The sequence below is a fragment of the Hemitrygon akajei genome, chromosome 8 (genome assembly GCF_048418815.1).
Source record: "Hemitrygon akajei chromosome 8, sHemAka1.3, whole genome shotgun sequence".
Classification (NCBI taxonomy): domain Eukaryota; kingdom Metazoa; phylum Chordata; class Chondrichthyes; order Myliobatiformes; family Dasyatidae; genus Hemitrygon; species Hemitrygon akajei.
In genome coordinates, this window is record NC_133131.1 from 130,170,901 (window position 1) to 130,197,776 (window position 26,876).

The 26,876-nt window shown below is 42.0% G+C and overlaps 1 protein-coding gene across 3 annotated transcripts in view; it reads left to right on the top strand.

Moving 5' to 3' along the window:
- Nucleotides 1-26,876, top strand: part of plxdc2b (plexin domain containing 2b) — a 460,874-nt gene that overhangs the window by 313,106 nt on the left and 120,892 nt on the right. For all 3 annotated transcript variants that reach the window (XM_073054624.1, XM_073054625.1, XM_073054623.1), the window contains exons 8-9: nt 16,075-16,170; nt 23,179-23,260. In XM_073054624.1, the coding sequence (XP_072910725.1) occupies nt 16,075-16,170; nt 23,179-23,260 (178 nt within the window). The remainder of the gene's footprint in view (nt 1-16,074; nt 16,171-23,178; nt 23,261-26,876) is intronic.

Below are 26,876 nucleotides of genomic sequence, written 5' to 3' on the forward strand. Positions count from 1 at the left end.
TTCAACGTGATCCTCCTACCCTATTCCAGTACAGGCCCAGAACCATCAAATGTTCCTCAAATGTTAACTCTTTCATTCCCAGAATGATTCTCACGAACCTCCTCAAACCTCACCAATGCCAGCACATTTTGCTTAGATATGGGGTCCAACACTGCATACAACACTCACACTGTGGTCTGACCAATGCCTTATAAAGCCTCTCCATCACATCCTTACTTTTATATTCTAGTGTTCTCAAAATGAATGCCAACATTCCAGCACCTGAAGAATTTTTTGTATTTCTAACATTGCAATTATCTTCATTACCACTGACTCAACCTGAAAGTTAACCTTTAGGGAATCCTGCATTAGGACTCACAACACACACAAAATGCTGGTGGAACACAGCAGGTCAGGCAGCATCTATAAGGAGAAGGGCCGAGACATCGACAGTGCTTCTCCTTATAAATGCTGCCTGACCTGCTGTGTTCCACCAGCATTTAGTGTGTGTTGTTTGAATTTCCAGCATCTGCAGATTTCTTCGTGTTTGCTGTAGGACTCACAAGTCCCTTTGCACTGCTGATTTTTGAATTTGCTCCCAATTAGAAAGTAGCCTGCACCTTTATTCCTTCCACCAAACAGCATGACCTTACACTTCCCTGTACTATAATCTACCTGTCACTTCTTTGCCCACTCACCCAATCTGTCAAATTTTTCTGCAGACTCTCTCTTTCCTCAATGCTACCTTCCCCTCCACCTGTCTTAGTATCGTCTGCAAACTTGACCCAAAAACCATCCATTCTATCATCCAAATCATTGACATATAATGTGAAAAGAAGCGGTCCCAATATTGACCCCTACAGGACATCACTAATCTCCAATAGCCAACCAGAATAGGCCTCTTTTATTCCTGCTCTTTGCCTTCTACCAGTCAGCCAATCTTCTATCTATGGTAATATCTTTCCTATAATACCATGGGCTTGTATCTTGTAAAGCAGTCACATGTGTGGCACCTTGACAAAGGCCTTCTGAAATTCAGAGCCTGTGGTGTAGTCCATCTCATCCATGTGACTTTCAGCTTCCCAAGCATCTTCTCCTTAGTAATTGCAATTGCACTCATTTCTGCCCCCGACACTCTCAAACTTCTGGCATACTGCTGCTGTCTTCTATAGGGAAGAATGATGAAAATTGCTAATCAAGTTTGCATGCCATGTCTTTGTCCCCAATAATTACCTCTCCAGTGTCATTTCCCAACAGTTGAGTACTCACTTTCATCTCTCTATATAGCTGAAAATAAATTTGCTATCCTCTTTGGTATCCTTTTTAGTATTCTATCATATGATCTTTGTCTCCTAGGGGTTCCTTTACCTTAAGTTCCCTAGGTAAATCTGATTTATTACACAACGCCCAGTCCAGAATGGCCTTTCCCCTGGTAGGCTCAACTATAAGCTACGTACTCTAAAAAGCCATTGTGTAGGTATTCTACTAATTCCCTCTCCAGGATCCTGTATAGTCACTGATAATAAAAATAAAATAAGAAAATAACTACATAACTGGGCCCAGAATACATGCACTCCTATGACTTTAGTATTCTTTTTTTCACTTGTGTACAAGGTGAACGTGGGCCCCTGTCACATACGCTGTCTGAACTGAAAACTGCTATTTTTATTCAGAATTGGCTTATCAGTAATGGATATCTACCATTTGGTAAATTGTATCTGTTTGAATGGCCATTCACAATAGAAGTCTTAAAAGTCAATTGAAACTTCAAGCAATCAGCTGATGTTATTTTGAAGTTAGGAAAAGCAATTAAGGTGCTAAAAGTCAAATTGAAATTTCAAGGGGATAGCTGATGATATTTGAAGTTAGTAAAGACTATAGAGCTTTAGTTGTTGGGCATGTTTCACATCCTTCCATTAATCTTATTTTAGCTGTTCTGGCACCCCCTATTATGTAAAGGATGCTATGTTTTAGAAAGACCTTTCTGGGAAAAGTCTCACTACAGAGGCCTCACTAGTCTGGCTTGAGTACACACTACCACAGTCATCCCAGTCTGTCTCATCTATCGTAAGCAGAGGTGTGTCCGGTGGTCTCCCTTCAAAGGTCTCACTTGATTACAACTGCACCAAGCTATCCTTGCCTTGCTACAACTTCCACATTAGCACCATCCTGATTTTCTGAGTCTAGCTGCATATTGAAGCTCCCCATGACTAACACAGCATTGCTCTTATTGCTTGCCTTTTCTATCTTCCATTGTAATTTGTATCCCACACCCTGACTACTGTTCAGAGGCCTTTATATCTCCTGTCAGAGTCTTTTTACCCTTGCAGTTTCTGCTTGCAAGGGTTCTATACCTTTCGATCCTACGTCTCCTTTTTCTAAGGATTTGATTTCATTTTTTACCGAGAGTCACCTTATCCCCTCTGCCGACCTGCCTGTCTTTTCAATATAATATGTATCCTTGGATGTTAAGCTCCCAACTATGATCTTCTTTCAGCCACGACTCAGTGATGCTCACAATATCATATCTGCCAGTCTTGAACTGCGCTATAAAATCATCTACCTGATCGAGGAAATAGCAGCCATGATATTGTTCAGTTTTAATTAGCTGTGGAAAAGGATCTTCACCATTTTAAGAGAAAAAACATTCATTTGGAGAAAGGCCAGTTTCACTGAGATGAGAACGGATATGGTTCTGGTATATTGGCATTCAATTAGGCTGACAACAGAACAATTGGAGATCACAGTTGAGCTATAGTCCAAGTCCATCCCCATAGGGAGAAGAGTAAGCATGAACTCTGTAGATCAGCAAGAAGATAGTGACACAAAAAAGGAAAGCAACAGCTGAAAGCAGATTTATAGATGGCTAATTCAAGCAAGAGCCAGACTGACTGTCGGAAGTTTGGACAGTAAAGAGGTAAAGAAAATATGCAGTTAGGGAACATTGAAAGAATTGCAGAGCATGGAAACTGGTCCCTCAGCCCAATTTTTCTCTGCCAAACAAGCTGCCTTCTTGAGCTAGTCACATTTGACTGCATTTGGCTCAGATCCCCCTTGACCTTTCCTATCCATGAACCAGTCTAAATGTCTATAAAATGTAATTGTGCCTGCATTTTCGATTTTCTTTCGTTCTTTCACCTCTCATTTTAAGCCAATATCCTCCCATTTTAGACTCCCCTAATGTAGGGAAAATGTCATAAAAGCTGGAGAGTCTGGAAAGCAGAAGAGTGAAACATATCAATGTTGCCTAAAAGGAGGTAGCTGCCATGTTCAAGCACATAAAGCCTGACCAAGTGGACCTTAGGATGTTGTGGGAAGCAAAGGAAGAAATTCCAGGAACCTGCAGAGATATTTGCATCCTCTTTAGCCAGAGGTGGGGTACCAGAAGTCTGGAGGTTGGCATTTGTTGTGTCTTTATTTTAAAAAGGGTTATGAGAGCAAGTGAGATATCTTATAGGCTGGTGAAACTTATTTCAGTAGCAGGAATGCTACTGGAAGGGATTCTGAGGAACAGGATCTACAAGCATTTGGAAAGGCAATAATCAACTTATTTTTATCTATGGGAGATTGAGTCATACGATGTTGATTGAGTTTTTTTTTTGAAGAGGCCACCAAGAGAATTGGTGAACATAGAGTGTTTTTCCATCCAGTTCTTTACACTGTGGGTGTCCCAGTCCCAGCCCCAGTCAATGTTTGGAAAATTAAAATCACCTCCTATCACAAGCTTATTTTTCATGCAAACGCCTGGTATCTCTCTACACATTTGCTCATGCAAATCCTGCTAACTATTGGGTGTTTTATAATATAATCCCATTAACATGGTCATTCCTTTCTTGTTCCACAGTCCCACCTATATTGCCCCAGTAGACAAGCCCTCCAGTCTACCCTGTCTGACCAGTGCTGTGATATTTTCCCTGATGAATAATATCACATTAATATCTCCCCCTCTGCCATGTCTAAACAACAGAATACCAGAACACTGAGCTGCCATTCCTGCCTCTCCTGCAATCAAGTCTCACTAATGGCTACAATATTAGAAGAAGGCTCAGATGAGTTGGGATTGGAGGCATCAGTGAAATGTGGAGTGTAGTGATGGATCTATGGGGTTGCTATTAAGTAAATAATTAGGAAAAATACTCAGTGCTTTTAAATCTTTCACAAGCAACAGTATGGAAATCTGGTTGGCTTGCAAGTCACCAGTGATAGTGATACATTGGATGCACCTGTCCTATTTTTTTCTGATAGTCCTTTTAATAGGTCAGATCCATGTAGAAGTTCTGGCAAGCTACGGACACCAAAGTATAGAACACACTTGAGGCAGATTATTAATGCATCTCCCCTCCAGCTACATCCTGAACTCAGTACTAAGCCTAGGCAAATATTACACCAGCCTTGGATGGTGAACCCAATATAATCCCATTCATTTGATTAGGATTATATTGGATCATTAACCTTCATTAGAAATATGAAGCAAAGTAGTTTGTTGGTTCTTCATATGTTATGTGTTTTTGGATAATGCTAAAAAAATCAGTTAGCAAATGTCCATAGTAATGTCAATTATGCAGTATAAAGTCTTTGCCACAATTGTTATCTTTTTGAAGAGATAACTAAGAGGATCAATGAGGGCAGAGTGGTAAATGTTGTCTATTTGGCGTTTGGTACGGTTCTGTATGGTCCTGTCCTGTATAGAGTTCTTAAAGATAGTGGAGTCAAGGGATATGGGGAGAAGGCAGGACCGGGGTACAGATTGTGGATGATCAGCCACGATCACATTGAATCAAAGGGCCGAATGGGCCTACCCCTGCACCTATTGTCTATTGTATGGAAGCCTGGTCTGGAAGGGATCTAGGGAGAGTTAACTAACTGGATTTAGAATTGGTTTTATGTTAGAAAGCAGAGGGAGATCATGGCAGTTTGCTTCTTGGACTGTGAATATTGTGTTTATATTGTTACTTATATAAATGATTTGGATGAAAATGTACAAGATTAACAAGTTTGCAGATGATACCGAAATAGGTGACATAGGTAGTGAAGAGAATACTTTAAAATTACAGGGGATCTTGATAGGCTGGGTAAATAGGCTGAGGATTTGCAAATTGCATTCTATCCAGAGAAGTGTAAGATGTTCCATTTTGGGAGGTTAAACAAAGACAAACTTTTCACAGTGACTGATAGGGCGCTAGGGGCATTATATAACAGAGGGCCCTCAGAATACAAGTAGACAGTTTCCTGAGAGTGGCATCACAGATAAACAGGTTGTTGATGAAGGTGATTGTCACTCCGGCCTTCAGCAGCAAGGGCAGTGGGTATAGATGTTATTTTGCATTTGTACAAGATGTTAGTGAACTGAACATCTTACTTGACACGGATGAGTTGGGCTGCAGTGTCCCTTTCTGTACTGTATTGCTCTATGCCTTGGTGATCTTAGTTCAGAGTGTGTGCACATTTCTCACAACAGTGTATTCATGCTGTGCTGGTGCCACTTGCGACCTGCCATCAACCACCACAATCCTTGTTCATTTGATTTGATGCAAACAACATATTTCACTGTAAATATGAATAAAGCTCATCTTCATATATGACAAACAAAGCTAATCTTTTAATCTTTTTAGATCTATCTAGTCTGATTTAGCGTCTTGAACTAATTTTTATGGATTATTTTATACTGATTATGAACCCATTGCCACATGCAGCTGTGGAGGCCAGGTCATTGGATGTATTTAAGGCAGAGGTTCTTGATTGGACATGGCTTCAAAGGTTACGGGGAGAAGGCCGGGAACTGGAGTTGAGGAGGAGATTTTAAAAAAAGGATCAGACATGATTGGATGGCAGAGCAGACTCGATAGGCCAAATGGCTTACCTCTGCTCCTGTGTCTTACGGAACTTCTGAATACAACAAATCAGCAGAAAACCCCAAAGCAGTGTGCTAACATTTACAGTGCCTATAAAAAGTATTCAGCCCCTTGGAAGTTTTCATGTTTTATTGTTTTACAACAATTAATCACAGTGGATTTAATTTGGATTTTTTTTTTTGACACTGATCAACAGAAAAAGACTCCTTCATGTCAAGGTGAAAACAGATCTCTACAAAGTGATCTCAATTAATTGCATATATAAAACACAAAATAATTGATTGCGTAAGTATTCACCCCCATCGAGTCAGTATTTAGTGGATGCGCCATTGGCAGCAATTACAGCCTTGAGCCTGTATGGATGGGTCTCCATCAGCTTTGCACATCTGGACACTGCAATTTTGCCCATCCTTCTTTAGAAAACTGCTCAAGCTCTGTCAGATTACGCGGGGATGGTCCTTTTAAATTCCGCCCACAATTTCTCAATTGGATTGAGGTCTGACCTCTGACTTGGCCACTCCTGGACATTAACTTTGTTTTTTTCAGCCATTCCTGTGTAACTTTAGCCTTATGCTTGGGGTCATTGTCTTGCTGGAAAACAAATTTTCTCCCAAGTTGTAGTCCTCTTGCAAACTGCATCAGGTTTTTCTCAAAGATTTCTCTGTATTTTACTGCATTCATTTTACACTCTATCTTTTGTGTTGTGTAATAACCCAGACCTTATTAGAGAGCTGAACATAAAGGAACCCTTAGGAGGCAGTGATCGTATTATGATTGAATTCATACTGCAATTTGTGAGGGAGAAGCATAAATCACATGTATCTGTATTGTAATGGAATAAAAGGAATTACAGAGGCATGAGAACAGAGCTTGCCCAGGTGGATTGGAGGAGGATACTTGAGGGATTGACAGCAGAGCAGAGGTGACTGAAGTTTCTGGGAATAGTTCACAAAATGCAGGATAGATATGTCCCACAGAAGAAGTTGTTCTCAAATGACAGGAGTAGGCAACCGTGGCTGACAAGGGAAGTTAAGGAGTACATAAAAGTCAAGGAAAAGGTATGCAAAGTAACAGAAGTGAATGGGAAGTTGGATGATTGGGAGGCTTTAAAAATCCAATAAAAGACAAATAAAAAGTCTGTAAGAAGGGAAAAGATGAAATATGAGGGAAGACTAGCCAATAATATAAAGCAGGATTGCAGAAGTTTTTTTCAGTTCTATAAAAAGTAAAAGGGAGGTGAGAGTTGATATTGGACCACTGGAAAATGTTGCTGATGAGGTAGTAATGGGGAACAAAAAAATGGCAGATGAAAATTGGTACTTTGCATTTTTCTTCACCGTGGAGGACACTATCAATGTGCTAGAGGTCCGTGTTGTCAAGGGGCAGGAGTGAGTGTCATTGCAATTACAAAGGAAAATATTCTAGGCAAACTCAAAGGTGTTAAGGTGGATAAGTTACCTGGACCAGGTGGACTACATCCTAGAGTCCTGAGAGAGGTTGCTGAAGAGATAACTGATGCATTAGTCATGATCTTTCAAGAATCACTTGATTCTGGAATGCTCTTGGAGGACTGGAAAATTGCAAATGTCATGTCACTCCACTCTTTAAGAAGGGAGGAAGGCAAAAGAAAGGAAAATATAGGCCAGTTAGCACAAACTCAGTGGTTGGGGAGGTGTTGGAGTTTATTATTAAGGATGAGGTTTTGAGGTACTTGGAGACTAATGATAAAATAAGTCAAAGTCAGCATGGTTTCTGTAAAGGAAAATCTTGCCTGACAAATCTGTTGGAGTTCTTTGAGGAAGTAACAAGCAGGATGGACAAAGGAGAGACAGTGGATGTCATTTACTTGGATTTTCAGAAGGTGTTTGATAAAGTGCTACATATGAGGCTACTTAGCAAGATTAAGTCCTGTGGCATTACAGGAAAGATACTGGCATGGATACTGGAATAGCTAGCAGGTAGAAGGCAGTGAGTGGGAATAAAAAGGGGCTTTTCTGGTTAGCTATTGGTGACAAGTGATGTTCCTCAAGGGTCAGTATTGGGACTGCTGCTTTTCATATTGTTTTTCAATGATTTAGATAATGGAATTGATGGCTTTGTGGTGAAGTGTGCAGATGATACGAAGATAGGTGGAGAGGTAGGTAGGGCTGAGGAAACAATGCTATTACAGCAGGAATTAGACACATTCGAAGAATGAGCAAAAAGGTGGCAGGTGGAATACAGTGTTGGGAAATGTATGATAATGCATTTTGGAAAAAAGAACATTAGTGTGGACTCTTATCTAAATGGGGAGAAAGGTCAAATGTCAGAGGTGCTGAGGGACTTAGAAGTCCTCGTGCAAGACTCTCAGAAGGTCAACTCACAGGTTGTGTCTGTGGTAAAGAAGGTAAATGCACTGTTGGCATTTGTTTCAAGAGGAATAGAACATAAAGAAAAGGAGATAATGCTGCAGCTTTATAAGACACTAGTCAGGCTGCACTTGGAGTATTGTCAACAGTTTTGGGTTCCTTATCTCAGAAAGGATATATTGTCATTGGACAGAATCCAGAGGAGGTCCACGAGGATGATTCCAGGATGAAGGGGTTAACATAGGAGGAGCGATTGGCATTTTGGGCCTGTACTCTCTGGAATTTAGAAGAATGTGGGTGGCGGGGGGGGGGGGGCAGGAAATCTCATTGAAACTTAGCAAATGTTGAAAGGACTAGATAGGGTGGATGTGGAGACAGTATTTCCTATGTTGGGTTATCCAGAACTAGAGGGCACAGCCCCAGAATTGTAACGGGTAAGAAGGATTTTTTTTTTTAGCCAGGGAGCAGTGAATCTGTGGAATGCTGTGCCACAGACTGCGGTGGAGGCCTGGTCTGTACATATATTTAAGGTGGAAGTTGATCATTTCCTGATCAGTGAGGGCTTCAAAGGATATGGCGAGAAGGCAGGTGTATGGAGTTGAGTGGGATCCAGGATTAGCCATGATGGAATGGCAGTGCAGATTCGATGGGCTGAATGGACTATTTCTGCTCCTTTGTCTTATGATCTCATGGTCTTAGCTTTACAAGCCTTCCAGGGCTTGCTGCAGGGAAGCATCCCCATAGCATGATGCGGCCGTCACCATGCTCATGGCAGGGAAGGTGTGTTTTTGATGATGTGTGGTGTTTGGCTTACACCAAACAAAGTGTTTCGTCCGATGGTCAAAAAGCACAATTTTGGTTTCATCAGACCTTAGAACCTTCTCCCAGCTGACCAAAGTTTCCCACATGCCTTCTGGCAAACTCTAGCCAAGAATACCTGTGAGTTTTTTTCAACACTGTCTTTCTCTTTGCCACTCTCCCATAAAGCTGCGATAGGTGATGCACCAGGGCAACAATTATTGTATGCGCAGTCTCTCCCATGTCAGCCATTGAAGCTTGTAACTCCTCCAGAGTGGTCATAGATCTTTTGGTGGCCTTCCTCACTAGTCAACTTCTTACACAGTCTCTCAGTTTTTGAGGATGGCCTGCTCTAGGCGGATTTACAGCTGTGCCATATTCTTTCCATTTCTTGATGATTGACTTAACTGTATTCCAATGGATATTCAGTGACTTGGAAATTTTCTTGTATCCATCTCCTGACTTGTGCTCTTCAATAACCTTCTCACAGAGTTGCTTGGAGTGTTGATATGTCTTCATGGTGTAGTTTTTGCCAGGATAATGACTCACCAGCAGTTGGATCTTCCAGATACAGGAGTATTTTTACTAAAATCAATTGAAACACCTTGACTACACGCAGATCTCTAAAAACAGATACCCATTTAACTAATTATGTGCCTTCTAAAACCAATTGTCACCACCAGTGATGATTTGGTGTGTCATTTAAGGGGTGGGGTGGTTGAATACTTACACAATTAATTATTTTGTGTTTTATATTTGTAATTAATTTAGATCACTTTGTAGGGATCTGTTTTCACTTTGACACAAAAGTGTCTTTTTCTGTTGATAAGTGTCAAAAAAGCCAAATTAAATCCACAGTGATTCAGTGTTGTAGAACAATAAAACACCAAAACTTCCAAGGGGTGTGACTACCCCTTCACAGACGTTCTAACGTCACTTCCCACCCTTCTACTCCTTTCAGCCTTGTGTATTCAGCAACTCACATATTATGCTCCTATTTCCAGCCTTCACACATCCAAAAGAAACAGTCAGCCATGTAGTGACAGATTGGAGTTATCTACAGTAGTGTTAATGGCAACCCTTCACTAAAAGATGAATGGATGTTGGGTTGGGGGTCGAGATTGCTTTTATTGTGTTTTTCTTTGCGGTTTTAGCTTTCTTTCTGATTACTTTTTATTTTTATATTATCACCTGTTTGTAGACGTTCAGTGACTTGTGGCATACTTGCTTTAATAATTCTGTAGCTTCTTTGCCGGCAAACATGAATCAGTCACTGCTCACAGACTACTTACATGAGGTTAGTCCAATTAGTCATGCATTATAAGAGGGAAGTGTGTGTTTAGCTTCCTTTTGTTACAGTTATAGTCAGAATTACAATTCCTTTGTTACTTCTCTCTTTGCTTGCTAGTGCAGGCTGGCCCTGTCTGATTAGTACTATGATGAACATCAAATAAAACAGCTGGAACCATAAGATATGGGTCTCATTCTTAACTTCCAAAGAACCTTCATGACAACAACATTTCCAAATAGGAACTTCACAAGAAAACAGCAAATTTGTTTGCATTTTATTGCTGATGTCAAATAAATGTAAGATTCATTGAGTTCTGTTACGGAATGCAAGATTTCAATGCAATTAGATGTGAAAGAGCAGTGGAACTTGACACAAAGGTTGGGGGTGTTGCAGGACATTGCTAGGATGCAAAACTGGGCTGAGAAGTGGCAGATGGAGTTCAACCCAGATAAGTGTGAGTGGTTCATTTTGGTAGGTCAAATATGATGGCAGAATATAGTATTAATAGTAATGCTCTTGGCTGTGTGGAGGATCAGAGGGATCTTGGGGTCTGATTCCATAGGACACTTAAAGCTGCTGTGCAGATTGTCTCTGTGATTAAGAAGGCATATGCTGTATTGGCCTTCATCAATCGTAGAATTGAATTTAGGAGCCAAGAGGTAATGTTGCAGCTGTATAGGACCCTGGTCAGATCCCACTTGGAGTACTGTGCTCAGTTCTGGTCACCTCACTACAGGAAGAATGTGGAAACTATAGAAAGGGTGCAGAGGAGACTTACAAAGATGTTGCCTGGATTGGGGAGCATGCCTTATGAAAATAGGTTGAGTGAACTCAGATTTTTCTCCTTGGAGTGACGGAGGATGAGAGGTGACCTGATAGAGGTGAATAAGATGATGAGAGGCATTGATCGTGTGGATAGTCAGAGGCTTTTTCCCAGGGCTGAACTGGCTAACATGAGAGGGCACAGTTTTAAGGTGCTTGGAATTAGATACAAAGGAGATATCGGGGTAAGTTTTTTACGCAGAGAGTGGTGAGTGTGTGGAATGGGGTGGTGGTGGAGGCAGATACAATAGGGTCTTTTAATAGACTCATGGATAGGTGCATGGAGCTTAGAAAAATAGAGGGCTATGGGTAACCCTAGGTAATTTTTAAAGTAAGTATGTGTTTGGCACAACATTGTGGGCCGAAGGGCCTGTACTGTAGGTTTTCTATGTTTCTCTGTTTCTACCATCCTGACAAATACACTTCCACCGATAATACAGAATTAGATTATCCAATCCATTATTTTAAACGTAGAGATTCTGAAGATGCTGAAAATCTTGAGCAACAGCAGACAAAGACCAGCTGCTATCTGTAAGGAATTTGTACATTCTGTCTGTAACTGCATGGTTTTCTCCAAGTGCTCCGTGTTCTTCCCCCAGTCCGAAGGCATACTGTTGGTAGGTTAACTGGACATTGCAAATTCTCCAATGGTTAGGATAGGGTTAAATCGCGGGATTGCTGGGCAGCGCAGCTGGAAGGGCCAGAAAGGCCTGTTCCACGCTGTACCTCAATAAGTAAGTAATTTGTTGGAGGAACTCAGCAAATCAGGCAGCATCTATGGAGGGGAATAATCAGTCGGTGTCTAGGGCCAAGACCCTTCATCAATCCTTTAACTTATGTTGTTAACTCTTGCTTTGGGCAAATTGGCTGCCTTGTTTCCCTATGTCACCGTAATCAGAGCAGTTAGTCAGGTGGTTGAGGAGTTGGAGGGAAAGATGGGGATCTATGCTTTAGATATCCAAATTCTTCCTTTATTATAATTTGAAACATCCTGTTCGGCAGACAAATGTTAAATGAAATAACAGTTTCAGTGATCTGGTTGTTGACAGGCCTCCAGCTTTTGCATCACTGGTGTGAATACTTAACCTTTGGATTTCACCATGCTGAAAAGGGGCTGACATCTCTTCCAGTTATTCCTATGAATGATCAACTTCTGTCATAAATTGCTTTCTTGCTCAATAAGGTGGAGAATGAAAATAAGTATTTTAAACCATAAGACATAGGGGTAGAATTAGGCCATTTGGCCTACTGAGTCTTCTCTGCCACTCAATCATGGCTGATACTTTTTTTCCCCTCCTCAGCCCCACTCCCCAGCCTTCTCCCTGTAACTTTTGAAGCCCCGTCCAATCAAGAACCTATCAAGCTCTGTCTAAAATATACCCAACATCTGGTCTCTACATCTGCCTGTGGTAACAGATTCCATAAGTTCACTACCCTCTGGCAAAAGAGATTTCTCCGCATCTCTGTTTTAAATGGATGCATCTCTATCCTGAGGCTGTGCCCTCTTGTACTAGGCTCCCCCACTACAGGAAATATCCTTTCCACATCTCCTCTGTGTAGGCCTTTCAACATTCAAAAGGTTTCAATGAGATCCCCCCTCATCCTTCCGAATTCCAGCAAGTGCAGATCGCGAGCTATCAAACGTTCCTCATATGATAACCTTTTCATTCAAAGAATCATCTTTCTGAACTTTCTCTCAATCCTTACCAATGCCAGCACATCTTTTCTAAGGTGAGAATTCCAAAACTGTTCACAATACTCAAGGTGAGTTCCCACCAGTGGCTTATAAAGCCTCAGCATCACATCTCTGCTCTTGTATTCCAGACATCTTAAAATGAATGTTAACATTGCATTTGCCTTCTGCACCACTGATTTTACTTGCAAGTTAAACTTTAGATGTTCTGAATGAAGTCTCCCAAGACCCTTTACATCTCAGATAGAAACATAGAAAACCTGCAACACAATACAGGCCCGTCAGCCCACAAAGTTGTGCCGAATATGTCCTTACCTTAGAACTACCTAGGCTTACCCATATTTTTCTAAGCTCCATGTAGCCATCCAGGAGTCTCTTAAAAGACCCTATCATTTCTGCCTGCACCACCGCCGGCAGCCTATTTCACACACTCACCACTCTCTGCATAAAAAAACTTACCCCTGACAGCTCCTCTGTACCTGCTTCCAAGCACCTTAAAACTATGCCCTCTCGTGTTAGCCATTTCAGCCCTGGGAAAAAGCCTCTGACTATCAACATGATCAATGCCTCTCATTACTTGTACACCTCTATCAGGTCACCTCTCATCTTCCGTCACTCCAAGGAGAAAAGGCCGAGTTCACTCAACCTATTCTCATAAGGCATGCTCCCCAATCCAGGCAACACCCTTGTAAATCTTCTCTGCACCCTTTCAATTCTGGATCCATAAAGCAAGGTCCCCATGGATCCCATGCCTCCTTACTTTCTCTATAAGCCTTGCATGGGGTACCTTATCAAATGCCTTGCTGGAATCCATATACACTACATCTACTGCTCTAACTTCATCAACGTGTTTAGTCACATCCTCAAAAAATTTAATCAGACTTGCAAGGCACAACCTTAACTTTGGCCAACTCCTGTCTCATCACACTGTAATTTCATTTTCTTCACTGAAATACTGCTATGTAAGACTTTACTTTCTCCCTATCAAGTTTAATGTTGAACTCAATCATATTGTGATTACTGCCTGCTAAGGTTTCTTTTACTTTAAGCTCCCTAATCACCTCTGGTTCATTACCTAGCACCCAATCCAGTAAAGCTGATCCCCTGATAGGCTCAACGACAAACTGCTTTAAAAAGCCATCTCATAGGCATTCAACAAACTCACTCTCTTGAGATCCATTAACAAACTAATTTTCCCAATCGACCTGCATGTTGAAATCTCCCAGGACTTTCATTACATTGCCCTTTTGACATGGCTTTTCCGTTTCCCATTGTTATTTGTGGTCCACATCCCAGCTACAGTTGGGAGACCTGTATATAACTGGCATCAGGGTCCTGTTACCTTTGCAGTTTCTCGACTTAACCCACAAGGATTCAACATCTTCTGATCCTATGTCATATCTTCGTACTGATTTGATGCCATTCTTTACCAGCAGAGCCACGCCACACCCTCTGCCTACCGTCCTAATCCTAATACAACATGTAACTTTGGACATTCAGCTCCCAGTTTGATGCACCATCAATAACTCTCTCTGAGACGTGAAGGCGAGATATCGGCTTTTATTGACTGGAAGAAAGAACAAGCAGTAGTTGACCACCATACTACATCCTGGAGATTGAGGGCCGGGCTCAGGCCTCAATCGCCTTTATACCGGGGTCTGTGGGAGGAGCCACAGGAGCAGTCAGCAGGGGTCTGTGGGAGGAGCCATGGTCAGTGGGAGGGGCCACAGGAGCAGTCAGCAGGGGGCGTGTCCAGACAGGTATATGTTTTTCACCACACAGTTACAACCAAACTTCAGCCACGATTTTGGAGATGGCCACAACATCATACCTGATGATTTGTAATAGTGCAACAAGATCACCCACCTTCTTATACTCCGTGCATTGAGATATAACACTTTGAATACTCCATCTGCTATCCTTTTAGATTCTGCATGCCTAATGCCCTGATAATCACTCTGCTGGCTGTAACTTTGTCCTGTTATCTGCCTGCCCTTCCTGACTGTCTGACTGCACCCTATCTTTGCTTTTTACCATCTGTCCTATCCTGAGTCCCTTCACACCAGTTCCCACTCCCTGCCAGATTAGTTTAAACCCTCCCCAAAAACGTTAACGAACCTGCCCATGAGAATATTGGTCCCCCTTGGGATCAGGTGCAATAGATCACTTTTGTACAGCTCACACTTCCCCAAGAAGAGATCCCAATGATCCAAGAACCTGAAGCCTTGCCCCTGGCACAGCTTCTCAGCCACACATTTATCTGCCAAATTATACTGTTTCTATCCTCGAGGTCGTGCTTCTCAGCTTTCTGCCAAGCTCTCTAAATTCTGTCTTCCGGACCTCTTTGCTTTCCCTTCCTATGTCATTGGTGCCAATATATACCAAGATATCTGGCAGCACTCCCTCCCCTCCAACATGAGCTGAGACAGTCCTGACCCTGGTACTTGAGAGGCAACATAGCATTCAGGTGACGTGTTCACGTCCACAGAATCTCTTGTCTGTTCCTCTGATACTGAGTCCCTTATCACCTTCCCTTTTCTCCTTCCTTCCCATCTACACCATAGACCTAGGCTCAGAACCAGTAACCCGCTCTCCGTGGCATTCCCCTGGGAGGTTATCTCCCACAACAGTATTCAGAACGGTATCGAGGGAAATCCCCACAAGGGTGCTCCGCACTAACTGCTGCGTATTGTAATTTTTAGAGAGAAGTGATCTATGCAAATATCAGGCATGGTTCTTGAGTTTATTATTACATTCCACAGAGATGTATGATATTATTGTGTAGAACTTAAGGAGTTAAATCAAAGTGTCATCTGTACTTTTAGGTGAGCACAAAAGATTCAAATGCACTATTTGGAAGAAGAGTTGGAGAGTTATCTCTAATATGCTGACAGATGTTAAGAATTCTGATAAATGAGAGATTGCCTGTTTATTATCACTGTTCTTTCTGTGGGAGCTTGCTGTGTATAAATTGACCAGCGTAACAAGAAAACACGCAGTACATTTCAGAATTACTTCATTAGCTGTAAAATGCTTTGGAACATTACAAAAGGACAATGACGTTTTTGTGAAAGCCATCTTTTATTCCTTCTCATCTGAGTGGGTTTACTTCTGTAATAATATTTAATGTTTTACTGGATACAAAGTGAAACCTTAAATATACTCAGTCTTTTTCAAATATTTCTAAATTACTAGGCACTAAAATTAAATGATATAAAGATCATAGTTAAAAACAAGCTAAACAGAGCAATACAAAAGTATAACTGTTCAATGGAATGACCTTTCTTGCAGATGTTCGCAGAAGAACAATTTATGAATACCACCGAGTTGAACTTAAGATGTCAAAGGTCACTAACATGTCTGCAATTGAAATTATTCCACTTGCCAGTAAGTATTAATTTATCAGTTATCTTTTGATTTGATGTGCTGTGGAAACTTCCATACTCCAAGCATCACGGGATCAAAAAGCACAGTAGCAAGTCAGGCTTCCTCCTGTGCTTGCGATGTGCATTATGGTGGGAACATCCGATTATTACACTTCTGTTGGTAGACTCAAAGTGTTTCAGCTATTCTTTCAATAGCTTTCACACACTTAAGGGGATGTTTCAGGATTTTGACCCAATCATGCCCAGATCGATTGGCATTTTTTGTTATTTATTCTTTCAATTTTCAGTCTGTGCATCACTGGAAAGGCCACTGTTTATTGCCATCCTTAATTGCCCATTAAGAATATGTTGACCCACTGCTTAGCGACCCACCAGCTCATGAAAGGCTGTCCACCTGTACTGGGGCTGCAATCCCAGTAAGAGCAGCAGACATTAGTGAACCAGAGGTTTTTTACAATTGTGGTTTTATGGTCAGCAGTACCAAGAGCAATTAGTGTGTTTGGTGTTGATTTTAATTCAAGATTAATCTGAATTGAAATTTGGCATCTGCCATAAGTGGAATTTGAAATCAGGTGTTCAGATTGTTAGACCAAGCCTCCAGATTACTAGTCTAGTAATTCAAATGCTGTGCCACCACAATACCCATGTTCAGACCTAGGTGATGTATAATGGAGGTTTTGCTGTGCTTTCCAAACCCCATTTTCTTGGTGATAGATTATAGAATATTGAACAATACAGTATAGGAACAAACCCTTTGGCCCACAATATTGGGCCAAACTAACTAAATTAGTGATCAAAATAAACTAATTCCTTATGCCTATATAATTCCCATATCCCTCCATTTCCTTACCTGTCTAAATGTCTCTTAAAAGTCCATAGTATATCTGCCTCTACCACTGTCCCACCACTCTCTGTGAAAACACCTTGCCTCTCACATGTCCATTGAAATTACCTCTTCTCATCTTCAGTGCATATCCTCTGGTACTAGACATTTCAATCCTGGATAAAAGATGTTGTCTACCTATCTACACCTTTCATGATCTTACAAATCTTTATCGATCTTCCTCCGCCTTTGCTGTTCCAGAGAAGGCAACCCAAGTTTGTCCAGCCTCGCATTATAGTGCATGCCCTCTAATCCAGACAGCATTCTGGTAAACCTCATCTGCACCTTCCCTAAAGCCTTGACATTTGTCCGACAACAGGGCAACCAGAATGGTATGTAGTATTCCAGATACAGCCTAGCTAGAGTTTTATAAAGCTGCGACATAGCTTCCTGACCTTGGACCTCAATGCCTCAACTAATAAAAGCAAGCATGCCAAACACCTTCTTGACCACCTTCCCAACCTGGGTACCCATTTCAGGGACCTATGAACTTGGAGCCCAAGATCTCTCTGTTCATCAACATCTGTTAAGAAGCTTGCCCTTAACAATGTACTGTCTCTTTATGCAAAACACACAAAGTACTGGTGGAACGCAGCAGGCCAGGCAGCATCGAGAGGAAGAAGCACTGTCGACGTTTCGGGCCGAGACCCTTCATCAGGACTAACTAAAAGAAAAGATAGTGAGAGATTTGAAAGTAGGAGGGGGAGGGGGAAATCTGAAATGATAGGGGAAGACCAGAGGCGGTGGGGTGAAGCTAAGAGCTGGAAAGGTGATTGACAAAAGGGATACAGAGCTGGAGAAGAGAAAGGATCATGGGATGGGAGGCCTAGGGAGAAAGAAAGGAGGAGGGGAGCACCAGAGGGAGATGGAGAACAGGCAAAGAGTGATGGGCAGAGAGAAAAAAAAGGGAGGGGGAAAATAAATAAATCAGAGATGGGGTAAGAAGGGGAGGAGGGGCATTAATGGAAGTTAGAGAAATCAATGTTCATGCCATCAGGTTGGAGGCTACCCAGATGGAATATATGGTATAGTTCCTCCAACCTGAGTGTGGCTTCATCGTGACAGTAGAGGATGCCATGAATAGACATATCAGAATGGGAATGAGACATGGAATTATAATATGTGGCCACTGGGAGATCCTACTTTCTCTGGCAGACAGAGCGTAGGTGTTCAGCGAAACGGTCTCCCAGTCTGCGTCAGGGCTCACCAATATATAAAAGGCCACACCGGGAGCACCAGACTTTGACCTACCAAGGTGCAACATTTCACATTTGACCAAGTTAAACACCATCTGCCATTTCTACGCTTATATCTGCAACTGATCTGTATCTATCTGAGTATCTATACTCTTGGCACCATGCTAGTGTAGGGATTATCGCGACACTATTACAGCTCTGTTGTTCTGGAGTTCAAAGTTCAATTCCGGCACCATTCTATAAGGAGTCTCTGTACACGCTCCCTGTGGAATCCGTGGGTTTTCTCCAGGTCCTTCGGTTTCCTCCCACAGTCCAAAGACATACCGGATGAGTTAATTGGTCATTGTAAATCATCCTGTAATTATGTTACGGTTATTGAGTTTGTTAGGGGGTTGCTGGGGTGGCATGGTTAAAAGTGCCGGAAGGGCCTACTCCGCACTCTATCGCTAAATGAATAAATATCCCGCTATCTTCTTTGCCAGGCATCTACACTACCCACAACACCACCAGTCCTTGCATCATCTGCAAACTCACTAACCCCCTCATTTACATTTTCGTCCAGGTCATTTATGTACATCACAAACAGCAGAGGTCCCAGTACAGATCCCTGCAGATCACCACTAATTGCAGACCTCCAGCTAGAGTAAGTCTCTCTTCCAACTACCCTGGGACTTCTATGGGCAAGCCATTTCTGAATCCAGACGGCAAATTCATCATGGATCCCATATATCTTATTCTACTGGATGAGACTCCCATGAGAGACCTTGTCACAAGCCTTTCTAAAATCCATGTAAACAACATCCACAACACTACCTTTATCGATCAAGCCTCATCAACCCTCATCAAAAACCTCAATCAAGCTAGTAAGACATGACTTTCCTTATGCTGATTGTCCTAATCAGGACACAGTTTAATAAATGCTCATAAGTCATACCCCTAAGTGGTAGTGTAGCAGTTAGCGCAATTCTATCACAGCTCACGGTGGCAGGATTTGGAGTTCAATTCCCATGTCAGCTGTAAGGAGTCTTGTACTTTCTCCCAGTGGAATGGGTAGATATTCACAGGGTGCTCCCATTTCCTACCACAGTCCACAGTCTTGGCAGTGCGGCTCAAAGGGCCAGAAGGGCCTATTTTGCTCTGATTCTCTAAACAAGAATTCACTGCAGTAACTTCCCTACTGCTGATGTAAGATTCATTGGTCTATAGTTGACAGGATTATTCCTAGTTCCTTCTTAAATAATGGAACAACATTAGTTATGTGCTAGTCCTCTGGGACCTCGCCTTTTGCTGAAGAGGACAAAAAGGTATTGAACAAGGACCCAACAATCTCTTCTCTTGCCTCCTTCAATAACCTGGGGTATATCCTAACAGATTCTAGAGATGTATCCACAAAAATACTCTTTATGAGACCCAGCATTACATCTTCCTTTACTTCAAAATGCCTGAGCGTATTAATATGCTTGGCACGTATCTCCCCATCCTCCATGTCCTTCTCTTTGGTAAATCCTAATGTGAAGTCCTCAGTAAGGATCTCACCCGCACCAAAGCAAATATTCCCCCCTTTATCCATAAGTGGTCCTACCACCTCCCTAGGTATCCTCTTACTCTTGATGTATGTATAGAATGCCTTGGGATTCTCTTTAATCCTACTTGCCAAGGACTGTTCATAAGCTCTCCTGGCTTTCTAATTCCCTTCTTGCATTCTTTACTGGCTTCTTTATAATCCTCAAGGGCTCTGTTTGATTCTAACATCCATAATTTACCTTTTTACACTTATCTAAGTTCACCACCTTTCTCGACATTCACAGTTGTCTTACCTTGCAATTCTTGTCCTTCCTTCATTTGCACTCATCATTTGCCCTGTACCAATTTAATACTCTCATGCAAGGTCCATACTTATCTAGAGCTAGCATAATACTTAATGAGATTTGGTCACTGTCCCCTACCCGCTCACCTACTGAAAGGTTGGTTGACTGGCCAGGCTCATTACCCAAGTATAGCCCCTCTGCTTGTGGAATTATCTACTATACATATTGAGTTAAGAAACCCTCCTGGATGCACCAAATGAATCTTGCCCCATCTAAGCCTCTTGCACAAAGAAGGTCCCAATTTATATTAGTGAAGTTGAAGTTCCCATGACAACAAAACTATTGTTTTTACACCTTTCTTTAATCTGGCTGCCTATCTGTTCCATAATATCCCAGTGGCTGTTGGAGGTCCTGTAGTACAATCCCATCATTGCACCTTTCCTATTTTTGAGTTCTACCTATATATACTCAATGGACAAGCCATCCATTATGAGTACAGCTGAGATATTGTCTCTGATTAGTACTGCACCTACCCCTCTGTCTTTTAACTCCCTCTCTATCTTTTCTAAAACATCGAAACCCTGCAAAATTTAGCACTCATTCCTGTCCCTCTCTCTACCAAGTCTCTGTAATGACCACAACATCGTAGTTCCATACACTGATATGCTCTAAATTCAGCACCTTTGCCTATATAATAAAATGCAGATACTTCAAACTAGTAGTCCCATCATATTTATTACTTTGCTCCTGCCTGTTTATACTGGGCCTGACGTCAACCTTCCCTCCACTTTCTGACCTCGTGTTCTGGTTCCCATTACCTGCCAGACCAGTTTAAACCTCCTGAGTATCACTCATGACTTTGCCAGCCTGTATATTGGCTCTCCTCCAGTTCAGGTGCAACCTGTCCCTCTTGCACAGGTCTCCCCTGCCCCAGAATAAGCTCCAATAATCAAAGAATCTGAAACTTTTCCCCCTGTACTAGTTCCCCTGCCACTCATTCATCCAATTCCTGTGCTGACTAGCAAATGGCAATGGGACTAATGCAGGGATGACTAACTTGGAAGTCCTGTTCCAAGTTAGGCCTATTACCTAACTCCCTATACTCACTGCGCAGGACCTCTTCCCTGTTTCCACTCTGAGACACCCTGGATTCTGGCACCTAGGAGGCAACACACCATCCTGTCTTTTCTGTCACAGCTGCAGAATCTCCTGTCTGTTCCTCTAACTATCAAGTCCCTTCTCACTACCAGTCTGCCTGACTTTACCCTTCCCTGCTGAGCCTCAGAGCCTGCCACGGTGCCACTGGCCTGGCTGCTGCTGCTGTGCCCCGATGGATGATCTCCCCCGCAGTATCTAAGGGGTGTGCGTGTTGCTCAGGGGAATGACCACAGGGAAACTCTGCATTGACTGCTGGTAACTCATCTACTACCTGAAGCCTACCTGTGGGGTTTTCAGCCTCTCAGATGGTCCTGAGTACATCCAGCTCCAGCTCCAGCTCCAAGTCCTCGACCTGGTCGAATCAGAAGCTGAGGTCAAGTTGTAGATCTGCGAGTGAAGTCATCAGGGAGACTTCAGATAACCTGAGATCCCACATCTTACAGGAGGAGCATTCCACCACCCTAACTACACTAAGTTAAGAGCTCATGATTTACAGCCAACAAAAAAAAAGCTTTCATAGTCTTAATCATGAGAAATCTGCAGATGCTAGGAATCCAAAGCAGCTCACACAAAATGCTGGAGGAACTCAGCAGGCCAGGCAGCACAGAAGAGTAAAAAGTTGGCATTTTTGGCCCGAGATTGTTCATTTAAATGGTGAAGGACTGCAGCGTGTTATTATAGAGATAGACTTTGGAAAGCTAGGCGTGGATTCCAAAGGGTTGGTTTGCAGGTACAACCTTGCTATCAAGAAGACAAATGAAATGTTAGCCTTAGTTGGTAGAGGAACAGAATTTAAGAGCAGGGAGATTATGCTGCAACTGTACAGGGTACTGATGAGGACACACCTGGAGTGCAGCAAGCACTTCTGGTCTGCTTACTCGAGTAAAAGGTACACTGGTTTTGGAGGCAGTGCAAATGAAGTTCACCAGGTTGATTTCAGAGAGGGTGGGGTTGGCCTATAAGGAAAGAGACAATTAGTTGCCTGGGACTATACCCACTGGAATTCAGAAGAATATGAAGAGATCTTATAGAAACTTATAAAAGGGACAGAAAAGATAGAGGCGGGGAAGTTGTTTCTACTGGAATAGGAGATGAGAACTAGGGCACTTAGCCTCAACATTGGGAGAAGTAGATTCTGGATAGAGATGAGGAGGAACTGCTTTTCCCAGAGAGTACTGAATCTGTGAACATCTCTCCCTCAGCCAAGCAATAGAGTTAGCCTCGTTAGGACAGAGTTAGACAGATGTGTGCATTGTAGGGGAATCAAAGGCTGTGGGGAAAATAGCAGGTAGGTGGAGATGTGACCTTTTTCTAATGTTCTTATACTGAAGTTAAAGTAATGAACTGTAAGACTGCTCTGAACTTATCTAGTTAAAATGATTTAAGTTACCTTCACTGACTCAGTGGTGAAACCAGCATTCTCTCTGGTTGCATCAACGCCTGGTATAAAGACCTTAATCCACAGGATTGAAAGAGACTCCAGAGGACTATAGACTCTGTCATCTCCATCCCAGGCTAAGCTAAGCTTCCCCACCATTGAAGACATCTTCAAAAGGATGTTCCTCAAGAAGATGGCATCTCTCCTTAAGGACCCTCACCATCCAGGATATGCCATCTCTCATTATTGCCAGTGGGGAAGAGGTAGAGGAACTTGAAGATGCATATTTAACGTTTTAGGAGCAGCTTCTCCTCCTCCACCATCAGGTTTCTGAACAGTCCGTCAATCCATTTATTTTGTTTTACAATGACTTGCAGTATTTTTATGTTTTACACTGAATTGCTGTCATAAAACAACAAATTTCACAACTTAAGCTTAATCCTGATTCACAGTCATAATCTTGGTCATTCATAATAGGACATCTTTCATTTTAATCACCATGTTAGATTTTAACAATAATACTAAGTTACAGTATTTCCATTCTTTTGAGATTTTAAACAACTGCCCTATTTTTCCCCGTTTCCAGCTTGCCTCCAGTTGAGAAGCTGCTTTGCCTGTGTCTATGCACAGATTGGGTTTAACTGCACCTGGTGTGACAAGTTGCAAAGGTAAGGATCAAAGCATCAGGAGGACACTGCACAAACTCAAGAGATTTTACAGATGCTAGACGTCAGCAGTAACACATACAAGATGCTGGAGGAACTCAGCAGGTCAGGCAGCATCAATGGAGACAATTACATAGTCAGTGTTTCAGGCCAAGGTCCTTTATAGTGTCCTGAAGAGACGTCTCAGACCAAGAGATCGACTATTTATTCCTTTCCCCAGATGTTGCCTGACCAGCTGAGTTCCACCAGCATTTTGAATATACTACTCATGAGAGCACGGCAACAAGATGGTCATAATCCTTCAACTAAATGGTGCGGAAGTTGAAGGAAAGGATAATTTATTGTGTTCTTAACTGTTGATTCTCTTTATCACTCCTACTGGGATATGTTTTGTACCACTCAGCATTACAACCTGTTCTACATTGTTCAGCTGTGAAGCGGAGTCTGCTGTTTGTCCAATCAGGCAGGAGTACTACTTTGAAATGTTGAGTTAATGTAATTATCATAAACTTACTTAATATCATGCAAATGAGTTTCTTGAATTTACACATTTGCTGTACAATTACTTGGTATTTATATCAGACTATTATTATTAAATGTCTGAAACTACTTCGCATGGGTATAATCGGAGCACAACTGGAACAGCCAATCAAGGAACAAGTATATGATATCATGCCAAGGCATTGGAGATGTTTCACTAAGTGGCTGGTCATTTTAAAATTGGAACATTCATGGACCAGAAGTCATTCTCAGTGATCATTTGGGTCTTGGGTGAATGATTCAGTTATATCTTAAACAGAAGTTTTACATTGAAAGACAAGTCCTAGGAAAGGCTACCATCAATCAGAGTCTATCAAATCAGTAAGTAGGCAACACTTTTCTTTTTTAGTGACTGTTCACATTGTTGCAATAAATACTGAACAGCCATACTGGCAATATTATAAAGCAAACGGGCTCAAAATCGATTTCATCAATATATAATGCAATAAACATCAACTATCATTTTTAAGTGTAAATAAACATTTTGCTTCTCAGTGCTAAATACAGTGAATTAGATCTCACTGCTGTTGCACACTAAGAAGTAGGAGCTGCCGTTTCCTTCATCCTCCAGTTATTGTTCCTGGGAAATCAACCCAAAAACTTAACCCTGTTTCTTTCTCAACAGATACTGCCTGACCTATTGAGTATTTCCAGCATTTTATTGATTATTGTCTAGCAATGCTAATCCTACAAGACATCTATTTCTAAAGTTTCAGTAGGCAAATAAAACTGAAATTTTAACTTGTGAACGTGATGAAAGCGATGGTTATAACACATTGGTAGAGATATGGTTATTGCACCAGATCTCATTGAAGCATGCAAATAAGGTTGCATCCTATGTTATTAAAACCAAAAATGCCATTAATACTCAACAACTCAGAAAGAATCTAATGCAAGATCATCGACCTGAAATGTAGATTTTTCTTCACATCTGTTGCTTGATGTGGTAAATATTTCCAGAAGTTTCTGCTATTATTTCAGATTTCAAGTATCCGGAGTAGTTTTCTTTTTTATGTGCATTATTATTTTTTGAAAATTAAGGTGGATAACTCTGCAGGTTGGGTGGGGGTTGGAGGTACATCTCTACCAAAGGGGGTGTAGGTAATCCTTCCTGCCACTGACCTGCAGGTCACCCTTGGGAAAGGTTAACACCTGCTTAACCCCCCCCCCACCCAATTAGGGTCACATAAAGCCATGGAAGCAGGTGGTGTATAGTCATACAAGGAGCTGGTACATATCACAAATCATGGTTATGCGACCACTGACACCAGGCGGACAATCTCTGAGAAGTACTGATAATGACTGGGGTCACCCATCTTGTAAAGACACTGCCCGGAAGAAAGCAATAGCACTTCTGTAGAAAAATATGCCAAGAACCATTATGGTCATGGAAAGGCCATGATCACCTATATCATATGGCACGGCAAATAACGAACGAACGAATTCTGCAGGACCTGATGGCTAATTTCATAGAATATTGAAAGAAGCAAGTGAGGATACTGCTAGTGTCCTCACTAGCAACAGGTAATGTCCCAGTGGACTCGAAAGTAGCAAAGGTGCCTTTGAAAGGAAAGGAAACAGGGATAATCCAGGTGATTGTAGGCTGGTGAGGCTCTAGTTAGAAATAGGGAAGTTATTGGAGAGGATACTGAGTAATAGGATTTGTGCGTATTTGGAAAGTCATGGCTGCTTGGGGATAATCAGCCAGGATTCAGGAAAGTTTTTGTGGTGGTGGAGAAGTATGTTAATGAAAGTAAGGCAGAGGATTGGCTGACTGGCAGGAGGCAAAGTCTAGGAATAAAGGCTTCTTTTCTGTTTGGCTGCCACTGATTAGTGGTAATCCACAGTGATCAGTGTTGGGACCGATTCTTTTCACGTTAAATGTCAGTGATTTGGATGATGAATTTGATGGCTTCGTGGTCAGGTTTGCAGACGATACGAAGAGAGCTGGGGGAGCTGGTAGTGTTGAGGAAGCAGCGAGTCTGCAGAAGAAGGGCTTAGATGGATTGGGAGAATGGACAAAGAAGTGGCAGATGGAATATAGTACGGGGAAGTGTATGGTCACGGACTTGGGCAGAAGGAATACAGTCATAGACCATTTCCTAAGCAGGAAGAAAATTCAAAAAATCAGAGGTGAAAAGAAACTTTGGAGTCCTTGTGCGGGATCCTTTAGAGGTTAACTTGCAGCTGGAATCAATGGTAAGGAAGGCAAATGCAGATTAACATTAATTTCAAGAGGACCAGAATATAAAAGCAAGGATATGATGCTGAGGCTTTATAAGGGATTCGTCAGACCACACTTGGAGTATTGTGAGCAACTTTGGACCCCTTATCTAGGAAAAGATGTGCTGGCATTAGAGGGGGTACAAAGGATGCTCACAAGAATGATTCCAGGAATGAAAGGGTTAACGTATGAGGAGCAGTCAATGCATCTCGGCCTGTACTCAGTAAAACGTATAGAATATTGAAAGGCCGAGAGAGAGTGGATGTGTAGAGGATGTTTCCTATAGTGAGAGTCTAGGACCAGGCAGCACAGCCTCAATAGAGCGTTATCCATTTAAAACAGAGATGACAGGGAATTTCCTTAGCCAAAGGGTAATGAATCTGTGAAATTCATTGCCATAGGTAGCTGTAGAGGCCAGGTCACTGGGAGCATTTAAGGTGGAGTTTGATAGGTTCTTGATCAGACAGGATGTCAAAGGTTATGGGAGAAGGCAGGAAAATGGGGTTGAGAGGGAAAATAAATCAGCCAAGATGGTATGGTGGAGCAGACTCGATGGGCTGAATGGCCTATTTCTGCTCCTGTATCTTATGATCTTAATATAATTTATCTACATGAACTTTAGAAGGCACATAATAAGGTCCTTGTCAGATGATAAAGATGCAAAGGATCCAGAGGGAATTGCCCGTTTGTTGCCGGAGAAGACAGAAGCTATTATTCCGAGAGTCAGTGATCAGTGAACTAGGGTTGTTCTCCCCATAGCATCAGAGGCTGAGAGGAGACCTGACATAGCTTTTTTTTAAATTGGGAGAGGTATAGTTCAAGTTCAAGTTCAGTTTATTGTCATCCAATCATACA